General features: G+C 38.7%; 1 protein-coding gene across 22 annotated transcripts in view; it reads left to right on the top strand.

The window, feature by feature from the left end:
• The first annotated feature begins 7,168 nt into the window (after positions 1-7,168).
• LOC135234583 (calcium-dependent secretion activator 1-like) overlaps positions 7,169-14,500 on the top strand; it is a 113,369-nt gene continuing 106,037 nt past the window's right edge. For 11 of the 22 annotated variants that reach the window (XM_064299330.1, XM_064299328.1, XM_064299327.1 and 8 more), the window contains exon 1: positions 7,318-7,996. In XM_064299330.1, the coding sequence (XP_064155400.1) occupies positions 7,661-7,996 (336 nt within the window). In that variant the 5' untranslated portion in view covers positions 7,318-7,660. The other 11 variants (XM_064299323.1, XM_064299319.1, XM_064299315.1 and 8 more) reach the window with 4 other exon arrangements.

Raw genomic sequence — 14,500 nt, 5'->3', positions numbered from 1 at the left:
TTAGCCACTAATTAAAAACAGAATTGACAGTTTATGGTTTGCTGTAACTAAGAAGTACCACCTAAAAGAGCATGCAGAGTTCTGGAAAAGGAGATTGTGGACAGCTGAGAACAAGATTCACCTGTATCAGTGTGTGAAATCTAAAATTGTGGAGTACAGATCCAAATTTTTCTTTTTTTAAATGTAGTTTTCCCAAACAATATGGAGCTCACTGTATTTGTGCTCAATTATGAACAACCTTCATACCATACCAGCTTCATACCATATTTTATTGCATACCCCCCCCCCCCCCCCCACCCATATTGTGAGACCTCATTTGTATTATTTAATTTTAAAATATTATATTCAGTGTTATTTAGCATTAATTCACAGTTTAAAAAACAAATACAAATATACAAAGAAAATTCTCTGGCTGGACAATTATACATGGGTCAGCTTTTATGAACATTAGTTTTGGATTGTAATGGTAACTTGAACACTATCCCCGGCAAGTATATTCAAATACTTGGCATCTTTCCTAAAAACAAAAATATAAGGATTGATTTCTGCGTAATTAAATATCTTTGGTGATCATTACAAATGTACTTTCTGACAATATTTAGTGATTTTTAGTGCTTAGCTCTAGGTAATTAAACTAGAAACTAACAAAATAAAAGAATTTTCAGCGTTAAATCGATTCTGATATCACATAGATTTGTTTCTTTTAGGCTCATATAAAATCTGTTTGTCAGCACTGAACATTGAGTGTAACGACCAACATTGTAACACCTGAGATGCTTATACTGTGCACAACTGCATCACATCAGATCCCGGTTCCAGAACCTTCCTTGAAATTGCCTTGTGACAGGTCTGCAAAATAAGGCTCTTTCATAGTACCTCATCAAGCCCGCATTAACGCCTCCCCGCAAGCTCCCCTCTCGTGTCACTGGGATAACCCGCAGGACACAGATGGCTCTTTGGCATGCTCCATGGCATTTCCGAGGCCCTGCGCATGCACTGGCTTGGCTTCGTCTCCCTCTGCTCGGAGAGCCCTCTCCACTCACTCTGCTTTGCTAGATCACGTTGCATCATTAATCACAAGAAAACCTTCAGCAAGCAGCCATGTGTGCTAATTACACCAATTAATTTATTTAACAAAGTAATTAAGGGCCTGGATGGAAAAAACGACAGGAATACAATTGTCCAAATTTTGTATTTAGCAACTCGATTTTCCTTTCAGGAGGAGATCAGGGCTTTCAGTCCCTTTTAATTTAGGGAAATGAGTGTGAAAAACTGGATAGAACTTTTGATTCAAAAACTGAGGGATAGAACTGTCACTGATCAGTGTAAAATGTCAGCCATTACATCTTCAACCTGAGAGTAAAGCACCTGGGATCTCGTGGCATAGCCTATAGATCACCATCCTCATGCTCATTGAATCTGGCCTTTGTCATAACCTTTGTCGCATGTCACTCCCTCTCTCTTGCTCCCAATTTTTCCTGTCTCTCTACACTGCCATAGCCAATAAAGCTGAAAAAAAACTTAGAACAATGTCCTGGATCAATACCACCCTGATCTATTTTTGTCCAATACCCCCAAAAGATCAAGAAATATCTCACACAAATACTGTTTGATTGTGATGCTCAAAGGGTTGCTGAAGCATTCTACTGGAAAATATTAAGTAATAATAATGTTACATACCGTGAAACATGTATTTTGGGATTTACATTGTTGAAATGGAAAAAAAAAACACTTCCCAACACCAACTGAATATCAACTGATAAACATCTGAACACTTTTTTCACATTTCCAATAGGCAGCCTAACTTACAGTAGACCCTGCTCTTTACTTCTCATTTTGTCAATTTATGCATGGTTAATGAAGTCACAGTCTTTTTTTCATTGAAATTATTATACATTTTGTACACATGAAATTTAATGGCATAATTCAAGCACAAATACTCCTAGGAGATGCACTTCACAAGCACATATTTTGTAAACAGGAATTTTATGTCTTTCTAATAATTCCATTGGGCAGCTATCCATCCATTATTAACAGTTCTCCAAAATATAACACAGGCAACATTTTATCATATCATTATTATTTACATAGAAATGATACACTGTGCCATAATGCACAATTAAATGGCAAGTAGCACATTACCAAATGGTAACAGTACATTACCATCTGCTGTTCATAACAGAAGGATACTTTTTCAAGTTCATTCAGCTAAAATGTACCGATCATCTTTTATGCTATATACAACCTGTTTGTAAAAGGCACTATACAAGAGTATGTAGACCAAATTATTATTATTATTGTTATTATTATTATAAAGGACTTGATTATTGTACAATAGGTGATCATTGTATTTTTAGTTTGGATATTAGTTCAGTTATTATAAATTCTAAGGCACACAGTGGGTCTGCTTTCAGTATTCATAAAACAGTGGACCAATGGCAATTTTTCTGCTCAGGCTACAGTCTCACCTGCAAAGTCCACTTTAAAGACACACAAAAATGAAAAACTATTCTTAATATATCCAGATGATAATACACCCTGCAATCCTGACCAGGAATAAGCGGGTTAGATATTGGATGGACGGATGGTAATACAAACATGAAAATCATGATATGTCCAGTGCTGTACTTTATAAAGGACTCCTACAGTTGGACAAATTGCAACTGATGATGTTGTTGGAAAGAACGTTGCTCCTGTCTGATACCAAATGTATTCATTATCTAGGACTCTTGTCATTATCTTTATGATTTCAAGATAAATCATAAATGCTGGGTCTTGTTCTGTGTCAGTTACGCAATGTAGCATAACTATACAGTATTCTTATCATTTTACATGCTAGACAGTGCAGGCAACTATTTAGATTTTTCCCTTGGTTCAGATTCTTCATAGTTCATTGGATCTTTGTCTATGATCTTGGAATTTTATTAGAATACCAGATCTGATGCCTGGTTGTGGAAAGCACAAGGCAATTGTCACATTCAGTTCAAAGCTTATACAAGACACATTAGTACCACAATTAACATAACAAAATATGAAAGCCATTTTAAGAAATGGGAGAATGTTTTTCTCGAAGAGAAAGTGTTGTTCAGTCAGGGAGAAAGCCTTCCCCTCTTTCCTCTAAAATGGTTTGGCGATTCAGACTCAAGGGATCATCATTATTGTAATATAGTTTCTTATCGTTGAACATTGTTCACTGAATAAGGCTTTCTCTTTAAATAATTGGCTGCAGAGATTTAATCCAGACAAAATGTTCAGGGAGAAGGCAATACATGTTTTCTCTTTGGCCTGCCCATAAATAACAGTAATGTTCAACTTTACATTTTTATGAGTGTGCTGTTGCAAACATTTGTTTTTGTTGTTTAATTAGAATAGCTTTGTTTGTTTCTCAATTCAAATTTAATGGTGCAACTGCATCGACTAAGTATTGGTTTGGACTTTAACACAATTTATATGAATCCATCATCAGGGATTACAGATGTTACAGTATGTCAGAGTATGAGTAAGATGTATGACCAGTTGACTTCACACTGAACTTTCTTTGTGTATACAACATACATAAAACACTGCTAAATGTATCAGCATTCCAGAAACACTGCGAGGGATGGAAACTGGGGAGTTCTCTCTTTAAGCAATAGGAAAATATTATTAATGGATGATCACTAAAAATCTGGATATTAAAAACTTGGACCCAATTTCATAAAGCCTTTTAGAGCAGGAGTGCCGATCTGGATCAGTTTTGCCTTTAAGCTCATAATGGACAAGGCTCCAGACCAGGGATAGCTGATCCTAGATCAGCACTCCTACTCTGCAAGGTTTCATGAATATGGCCCCTATTTGTTTCATGAACCAATACTCTGTTTTAGCTGATGTAGTTCTAATCACTCCTCAAATAATGACACCAGATACCAGATTGACATTACATGGTGGAAATTCTGGGAATCATTGCAGACAAGTCAGGACAAATGTTTGCCTTGCAGCGATGTAATGATTTTAATTCCAGCAGAAAAGAAAATCTGTTTTGAGAAACAAACAACTCATAAATCTAGGAATTTTCTTGATGGAATGGTATTGCTGTCACCACACATGATTTTACCTGAAATATGAAATACTGTGTATGATTGTGTGTAGCATATATTGTGTGCTAACAGTAAATTTGACTCTTGAAGTATCATCATTGCAAACCATACAAAGTTTAGTCCATCTGAACTCACCTCATCAGGTACTCTGTTCATTATGCTTAACCAAACATTAGAGCATCAACTGTACCACTGACAGCCTGTATGAAATAGTGACACACCAGTGCTCCAGCGCAAAGGGTTCTTACAGTACCTTGATGGTGTGCTTTAATCTTTCTGGCACGGTTTGGGTGCACTCATACACTTAGAAAGCAAGGTTGATTTCAGTCATTACTTAATGGTACTGAGTGGTTCTCTATGCCTATTGTAAAAGCATTCCCTTCATGGAGAAAGGGACATATTTCAAGATGACAGTTCCCCCAACCAAAGAGCAGGAGCAGTCGCTCGATGAGTTGAAGAGCATGACAGCACCCACACTAGATCTGAAGCCAACTGAGCATTTGGGGAATATTCTGCAGCTGTGGAATAATAGCTGAGATAGCATTTTCAGCTTCTGTACACTAAACGTCAGTTAATCGACTCTATTGTGGAAGAGTGGAGTTGCACTTCTCCCACAAAATTCCAGATGCTGTTAAGCTCTGGGACTCAGCATACACCAGTCGTACAAGGAGAGATGTTCCGTGGCCCACGGTGGACTGTTTCAAAATTATATCATGAGGCCCTCTCTGATCCTTTCACCATTGCCCCTCCAGCCACTTGCCTATATGGGCAGTGGCTTCAGATGTAAACACTGAACCTTGTTCATACAAAAAAATAAAAAAATAAATAATTACCAAAGCTTTATGTTGCTCTTTCAAACCTTAACAACTGGAATTCTGAAAAACAAACATTAAATGTCCAATGCTTGTCGGCTATGTGTTACCTTGGCTTTTAGGAAAGGCAAAAGAGGCACAACACTCACTTTGATGAACTTGTAAAATCGTTTTATTAATTTAAAACAAGCTTTAAGAACTTTAACAAACTGATACAAATGTAATTTAAGAAATAAAATAAGAATGGTCAATTATATAATTTTAACATAGGCTATACCATCCAAAACATATAACATAAGCCTATAAAACCAAACATACACTCAAAAAATAAACTGTTGGACAGTGGTGTAGATTTCTTGAAAGTCGCGCGTGTGTGTGTAACGTAAAACACAAAAACGATGTTCCCTATAGCATCTCTGAAATATACATGTTTTAATATTGCACACAATATTATTGAGTATATGTTACTAAATACTGTTGCTTGCAATCACTGTCCAACCTTTATATATATATATTTGAGTGTATACCACATTATTGTTTTAAAAAATAAAAATCCCACATTTTTCACATGGAAAACTTTGTTTTGATTATGTACATAGCCATAGGGCTGATTTTGAGAAAGCAAAACTATATAGAGCATCAAAATAACAGTGGGAAGACAGGCCATATGCGTTTGATACAGCAAAATCATTAGTTTTGTGTGGGTTTTGTGTTGCACGCACCTGTGGGGACACAGCACCAGGGGCTGCATGTATCAAAGTCTGCGTAGAATCTGCACTAAATATATGTGAAATGTGTACACATGTTTCTGCTTTTCAAATGAAAGATTAGCTAGATAGTCCAGCTGAAAACTTTTCAGAGGCCTGTCAGGGCTATGTTTGTATCAGAGACAAGCTGAAAATAGAGTGCCTCTCTATAGTAGTACATTAGGATATGTTTCAATGATTTTATTAACTTTCTGGGAACCACCTAGGCTAGCTAGCTACTACAGATATATGTAAAGATAAGTTGGTTGTCAAGGGTGTTGTCATGGAAAGGGCAGAGTTCACAAAAGTTCCCGGTTGTGGCATGATGTAGCTGCAAATGGAAATTGCATGGCATGCATGTTTTTAGGAACATTTTTCTAAAATTATTGTGTGGGTTTGGTGCCCCCATTTCATTTTGAAACTGCCATGACATGGCTTTGCATACTAGCCACACATGGTGATCTAACACTGTAAGTGACTTTCCATTGGTTTCTCAATTTTATGTATACTATATATACATCAAGATGGGGTAGAACCAATAACGTACAATTGACTGCTGTTAGACACAAACATATTAATATAAAACTTCCTAAACTTCAGTAAGGATTTGGACTTCAGATTTTCTGTAAAAGACTCTTCTCTTTCAAAAGTTTACGCAGCCAACAATCAACTTACATGTGAGAACATAAGTAAAACACTAGTAACACAGTGAAACACAAGAGAAACATCTGAAACCACAAGTGTCAGAGTTTTTTTTTTTTAGCTCTAGAAAACCTTAATACAGATGTGGATGTTAATTTGCATGAATAAACAGATATAGAGGATGCTTATTTGGGGCATGGTGAGCATACACTAAAGAGCTCATAACATTAATTATTTCTACCACAAACCTATTAAAATAATCAAGCTAATTGGTAATCCGAATTCTAGTGGGTACTTTGCTTACTGCATTCAAAACAACATTGTCTGTCCGAATTAGCTGTTGTGAACATGATTATTTACTTGATAGTTTATGGAGCAAATTTTCCATTTGACCAACATTCTAAATTTTAAACATAACACGTACCAAAAGCAACAAGGATTATTGTGATGCAGTGCGCTACAGCTTTGTACATTACAATCGTTTCATTTCGTTTTGTTAAAATACATGTTATTGTATGTATAATGTATATTTCTCGAAAATCATATGCTGAGCTTGAAAATTCGGGAGGATTTCTTTCAAATATTTTTTTCATGAAGACTGTGTGCACGCGCGCGCATGTGTAACGTAAAACACAAAGCGCTATTCCCTAGCATCTCTGAAATATACACATTTTATGAATATATTAAATTAATTTGTAGGAAATTATAAATGTCAAATTTTACATACTGTATTCTCCACTTTAGCAAACGCTGCATACTTAATAGTATTAAGTAAATGTAATCAGTAGATTACTATTTATCTCCGCCTGCCCATAAACAAAATGAGCAGCGGGCATCCTTCTGTTCTCGCGCCTCTCATCTAACGGATAATTCGATTCAGAACCATGGTCAGCTCCCTGTGCTTTCAGTCTGAAACGCTGGCTGGCAGGAAGTGGCCATCGATCGCGCTTTTCATTGACAGCGTCTTGCTTTGCTACGTCCCCCTCCCCTCTTCCACTTCCTTCCCACGGCTCCCTGACGGTGACTGGTGAGTTAAAACAGAGAAAACACGTAAGCAGCAACAATCTCGTTGGGTAGGGGGAGATTGCTGTGTCTCTGCGAAAAGCTCCGCCGGCCTCTCTCAGCGTCCGCTAGCTGTCCCGCTTCATCGCATCTTCAGATATTTCTGAGAAATCGAGCTTATTGGGTTACTTGTCGATATCAGGATTTCTTCTTCCCTTCATATACTTTGCCATTTAAGCAAAATTGTTGGACTTTTTTCCTTTAACGCAGGTATTACTGTTGTTATTATTAATATTATTTTAATCTAGCACGGCTTTCGAGGTTCTGAAATCACCCAGTTTCCGTATTCTGCTGTCTAATTAGACAACCTCTACAAAACAAAATGTTGGACCCGTCGTCCAGCGAGGAGGAATCGGATGGGATAGTCGAAGAAGAAAGCAAAGAGGTTATGGCACCGCAGGCCGGGTCTCGCATCTCGCCGAGTCGGACTAGCGAGAGCTCCGGCGGGCTGCAGCCCAGCAGCCGGAGCAGCAGCGTCCGCCCGTCCAGCCCGAGCCCCTCGGCAGTGAGCGAGCAGGAAAAAGAGGACGTGGAAAAAATGCAGAAGGAGGAAGAGGAACGAAAGAAGAAGCTGCAGCTCTATGTCTTTGTGATGCGGTGCATTGCCTACCCTTTTAACGCAAAGCAACCGACCGATATGGCGAGGCGACAGCAAAAGGTAAGGGCAGCGCACGGAGGAAAACTACATCAGTAAGCACCCACTTGAGTGAAAGAAAATATTTCAAGCGCTCTATGTTGGCTTGTTATTGTAAAAATGAAACACAGCCAGAAATCTTCCCCAGAGTTCTTACAATATATAGCCTACTTGTGTAGCCCGTATGCTTGTACAGCCCCGACATCTTTAAGTTCCCAAAGTCCTTCACAGACACTCATATATAAAATATAAATGGCTAGTGAAAAATCGCCCATGCGTAATGTGGGGTACGTAGAGCTTTTGGGAGGACTGGGTTCATGGGACTGCAGTATCGTGCTTAGGCTATATAGCGGGTTACCCTCGCTTAAATCAGGACGGCAACATTCTGGCTACATGTTCTGTGACCAAGTGCCCCACAACTAGAAAAGCTTTTGAGAAAAAAAAAAAACAAACTTAATTTTCAGATGATAGACCAGTAGTCTCGATTAATAGAGGCAGAAACAAAACCATGTCAGTGTGTGTACCAGAGAAAGTCACGTGAGGTTCAGATTGGAAGTCAAATGCCTTGCTCTAACCATAGATGCCTTTTTTGCGCCATCGCGCTCAGTTCATTTCCCCAAGGTGACTCTTGAACAGAAGAAGTGACATATGAAGCACCTATTATATATATATCTGTGTGTGCGTGTGTGTGTGTGTGGCTTCTGAGCCTGGGTTTTCGGTTTATTGTGTGTGCATCCGCGTGAATGTATCAGAAACTGTACAAAAGCCAATTCCACGTCCTATTAACAGTCTAGCCACATGGATGTCCGTTTAAAAAAAAAAAAAAAAAATTATAAGCGAAAATGAGTTTTATAAGGACAGTCCATTTGAAAAAAATAAACATCTATAATACGTCCTGGAATGTAATAATCTGTTATGTCCTTCATGTCATTATTCTACTCGGTTAGGACAGAGCGCGCTTGAGTAGGATTGAATACGTTGAAGCATTTGCCCCCAGTGTTCTTTAAGCCTTATTGTGATGTCCTATATAACACTTTTCGCAAATTTAACCGGCCTTATTAGCCATGTGCAAGTACTGCACACAGAAGCAATGTAAATCGGTAAAGCACTATGCCTTTTGTTGATACGATTTTATATTTGTCTATATAGTATAAGTGTTTTACGTTGCACTGCTCGCTGCCTCTTGTTTGGTAGCTTTGCTGCAGTTCATAGAGTCGCCTATATGGCGATTGGCTGTGGACGATCAGTTTGACCATACGTAAAATAAATAAATAAACAAATAAATAAATAAAAATTCATGTCCGTCTCCTCAAGGCCTAGCGTATGCCATGTCGATACAATAATAACACGAGGTAAAGCAATATGCATGTGTTCATATCCGGAATACAGGTAAATGATTAACTAGCAATCATGACTTGGCAATTTTACTTGATTCCTATATAAACATACACTTAATTAACTATCATCTTACCACTTTGAAGAACAAGTTATCGGGCAAACAAAGATCTCGAGCTACTTTCTAGAAACATTTACAGCACATATTGCAAATAGTCATGTATGGCCGTACCGGCCCATTAAACAGGGAGTATTTTACGAAACAGGAATACTGAGTTAGCTGGATAATTGCGGCACTAAAAACTCGGAACAGCTCTTTTTACTTCGGTCCATGTTCCTAATTGGGGTGGGTTCGGGTTTTACCCGGTGTTATCCTGCTTCATGAAACAGAGCTTTGGTATTATGTTCTAGCATGTTTGCTCTCAAAGTCATGTTCACACAGATTATCTTGCTCACCGCAGACCTGTACCAACCCGATAATATTGTAAGAACGCTGTATTATCATTGTGAAAACTCCATATGTTGGCAGGAATTGATGTTGAATGACCACTCGGTTAAGAGTTTAAAAATACATCTCTGAATTGCAAATCTTTTGCTTTAAATCAAGGACAATATCTGAAATCTGAAGTATATTTTAAAACAAAAGTGCTTTGGCTGGTGATTTGGCTGGGTAAATGCATGGGCTGTTGTTGGTTTGTGGCTCATTTCTTGAAACAACCTTTTTTTAGAAACACAGTTTCGAGTATTGCTGCTGCTCTCAGCACACGCAGGAGGGAACAGCTCAGAGTGGATAATGGTATGCAAATGAAATGAAGATTAAAAAAGAAAAATCAAAGGAAATTGAAAGAGGACATCCATCAGGATTATGTGGGGATATTGATGGATCCGTGTCTTTTACCCCATTGGTGGAGCCAGATAAAGGGAAGCCTTTCTGTAAGGCATGGAGGCCACCTTAAGCATTTTGTACACAGCAAAGCCAAGCCCTGCCAGTTGGTTTTCTACCCAGCAGAGGCCCATGACCCTGTACAGAGCAGAGCACTAGGACATTCTCACAAATGAGACTCAGCGATGACAGTGACCACCAGACAACATTCGAGAAAAAAAAAAAAAATCTTTTCTGGACTGTGATTTCCTTCCTGGTGAATTGTGAAATATTTATTTTCAGAATTAAAAATTTCAGTCAAAGGCAGAGGGTATGGCTTGAGTAAGCCAGGACTGGACAAAATAAAGAGTTTTTGCACTCACTGACAGTTGATGGAAGGAGAGAATGGTCAGCCAAATCAGCCAAATCAGCCAAATACATTTCAGGGCTGAATAATCTGGAAAGAATCTCATCTGCATTTTATTGTCTTCATAACATGCAATATTGTTGGTTTATCTTCACTTATTCCATTCATCTCAAAGTCACCTGAACATGACTATACAATACAACTGACAGCATTTTGATTTTAAAATATACTATTTTTTGGTGTTAACTAGAAGCAGTACAAGTCGGAACAGTGCTATTATTGAAATATATTGCTTTGCTATGGCAATTGTACGCGCTGAGGGCGTGATCTTGGGTAAAATAAAATAAAAACAGGTGTGTAATGTATCAAATTAACTGTACACACCACTATGATTTATAACTTAAGAGTTTCACAGATATCTGTACCAGTTAACAAACCAAACTCTTGTGTGCTAATAGGGACATTTAATGCATTCATATTATAAATGAATCACTGCTGATGTTATATAGAGGAATGGAAGAATTTGATCATTCACAACAGGGGTGCCTTGCCTGTGGAGTGATATAAAATTTAAATGAATAAGGTTAAATAATAGACTGTTTTTGTGTGTCGTTACTGAGAGTCCCTGTGGAACCTGGGCTCCAGCACGGCTACTGTTGTCTGTTCAGGTCAGCCAAGAGAAGGCCAGAAGCAGCTTAGCATTAGCCGTGTCTGTGGTCTGATGGTAGTTTACAAAGAGAAGAATCTTAGCGCTAGTTTTGTCTGTGAAAGGACAGTCACTCACAAAGAGAAGGTGAAGTGTGGTTTAGCACTAGCAGTGTCTGTGGATGCACAGTAGCTCACAAGGAGAAGGCAGATGGGGTTTAGCATTAGCAGTGTCTGTGGTCTCATGGTAGCTCACCAAATGAAGGCTTAGCTTGAGCAGAGTCTGTGGTCTGACAGTAGTTCACAAACCAATGCTATTTCAGCAGGTACATTACTCATTTTATAACTTGATTAGTAACATTTCTGATTAGTTCATTGCTTCCTCCGGGTTAATTTCATCCTATAGGCCAGTCTAACGGTGACAAGTACAAATGGATCCTTTACAGAAGGGGAGCTATGTAGTGCTGACCCACATGAACACAGTGCCACAGGGGATATCGTGTCCGAGCTGTGCAGGTGCTTCATCTTCCTGCCGCAGTCCAAGCTTTGGATGCTCCCTCACATCTCCAGGTGTCATGTATATAGTCAAACTACCTTCTGTGTAGTGGAGTGCAGTGTAGTTTTGGTTTAGATAAACATGCCCCCATGCGGTGTCTGTTCTGCAGAAACATTGTTTTGTCAAGTGTAATTTATCAACAATAGAATTATTACTGAGCTTTGAACAAATGAGATATATTGTCGTCGTCTTCATCATCTGTTGCAGCGATACTGTAATCTTATTCCAAATTTGAGGATCTTTATATCACTTGTGGAAAGTGTGTGTGTGTACGTATGTATGTGTGTGTGCGTGTGTGCATGCGTGTGTATGCGTGTGTGTGTGTGTGTGTGTGTGTTGAGAGACTTCTTTATGGCTTTCTGGGTGAATGTGTAATACACGATTATAGAGGCAGCTGTCACATGAGCAGGGAATTCACTGAAAGACATACTGTATGCAGCCTAGTTCATTGTTTAAATTAAATTCAGTTTTTTTTCTTGAAGTGAGGAACCCAAAATTAGACAGAGAATTTTGTCTTTCTTGTTTACACACAGACAAGCGTGCACATACATGCCCACACAAATTCACACACTCCAAACAGTCTGTGCGTATTTGCATGTGTGTGTGCATGTGTCTGGGTGTGAGCGTGCATGTCTGTGTGCGTGTGTGTCTGTGTGCACATGCAGTTAGATTGCTGTTTTTATGTAATTAGTGATGGTGGATGGACAGCTGTCCCTCAGGATGCACGGATGGCTTCCTCTGTCTGCACTAAATAAACCCAGGTTAACACTGAATAACTACACTCCAAAGAGTTCAGTCTGTGTGAAATAAAACCAGGTTAACACTGAATAACTACACTCCAAGGAGTTCACTCTGAGAAATAAACCAATGTTAACACTGAAAAACTGAGCTCTAAAGAGTGTTTGGAATTTCAGTAACTGCAGAGAAATGCTAAACAAAGGAAATTTATTACCATTGTTTGAACATTTTTCATTCTTGTTTCTCCTCATGAATGTTTTCTCTCTAAAGTGCATCAAAAAAGTAGTGTCACGATTCCTGTGTGATCCAGCTTTACGCACATAAATCTTGCAGTGCAAATTGCGGGCTGAAGACGGTATGCTGGTGCATTCACAGTCTGCCCGAAATTAATACAGTCTGCCTTATTTACTAAGGCTCCCGCTAATTGCACAATCAACAAACGTTACTGCCGAGTTTTCGCATTTTGCGTATGAAGCAGAGCTTAAAAGGCGCAGTTCAACCACAACAATACTCCTGTTTAGTGCATTGAATACACTGCAAAATGTCCAGTGTAAATACAACTCTGACCATAGTGAACTCATATAAACTCTGAACATTGTACTGTGCGTATCTTCACTTCATGTGGGGAAATTGATGTATCTGCTGGTGCCACGAAAGAACATAGGCTATTCAGCACTGTGGACAGCGCTGAACAAAATAGCGTATAATCCAGCTGTGATGGCAATTGGTGATAGAATTAATCCATATTGCATGGAGCTTGACTATTGCTGGGATGGAATGGGAAAGTGTGGGGGGTTCTAGGTCATCTACACATGGTCAAAATCTACAATGTTTAAGTCTAAACTGAAGCCTCAGCATTTGGAGGACTTGGAAGAAATCACTTCTGTCTGAGTGAATATTTCTGAGGAGGACAGTGAGAACAGCATGTTCATGAAGGACTTGATCCCATTCTATATCTGTGTGCTTCTAAATACATTCTCAAAATATATGTACTGTCATTCAGCATGCATACATGGAGTAGGCCTGATTTTGAATAATAAATGTGGCATGTAAAATTGTGGGATGTGATTGACATGTTGATGGGGTGGGTATTTGATAAAAATTTTATTAATAGACCTCACTCAATGAATTAGTAAACTAGATAGTTTACGTAGTCCATTTCTACAATCTACAATCGCTGCTTCTAGAGGTGGCAAGAAGAGAGCAAAGAGAGGGAGGTGGAAGGGGCAGGGGAGGGTGACATGCAGGTGGAAAAATCTATGCATGTATTCCACTAGCATATCGTATACAATGTATAGTATTTTACACCTCAAAAGACCCATAATATTTGGGACATTAACTTATCAAGTGTCCTTTTGGAGTCTCCAAATGGTCTTTTTGAAAACCTGCCTGGAAAAAACAATGCAGAATACTCATTTTTGGAGGTACTGTCATCAAATTTGAACCAGAATTTGTCCAGCATTGTGGCTGTGGTTGTATTGTTTCTAAGCTCACCAGGTACACCCACAAGTGTCTGTATTCACTGAAAAAGAGGAAAAAAAGCTTTGTCTTCCACTGTGCTTAAGCAGTAAATCTGACTCATGGAAAACAATAGCGCAACTCATTTCCGCAGACATATTTTAGCTGCCACCACCTGCGCATGCGTCCCACAAAACGTCCCTGAAATGTCGTCCGTGAGTGAGTGAGTGACCGACCACAATTTGCCATGCGTAGCCCGCGGCGGCAGTTCATGCTAACATTTTACAGATTCTGAATATCCGTGAAATCTTAAGCATGTATATTTGGAATATTTAAAGTATACTGAAGGTTGGGGTCAATTCTTTTCTATTCATTAAATTCAGGAAATTCAATTAATGAATAGAAAACTGTCCAAAACATTCTAAGATAGCATTTCAGTGAATAAATCATTCCCTGAATTTATATGTACTTCACCCAAACCCTGGAAAACACATGCACATATTAGCATTCCTTCCTAGACTCAAAGCACTTAACATACCACTTGTATAAAAAAAGAATATTTTTTCA

This window comes from Anguilla rostrata, chromosome 11 (assembly GCF_018555375.3).
Source record: "Anguilla rostrata isolate EN2019 chromosome 11, ASM1855537v3, whole genome shotgun sequence".
Classification (NCBI taxonomy): Eukaryota; Metazoa; Chordata; class Actinopteri; order Anguilliformes; family Anguillidae; genus Anguilla; species Anguilla rostrata.
The sequence above is the reverse complement of the archived record's forward strand: the minus strand, read 5'-3'. Positions and strand labels throughout refer to the sequence as shown.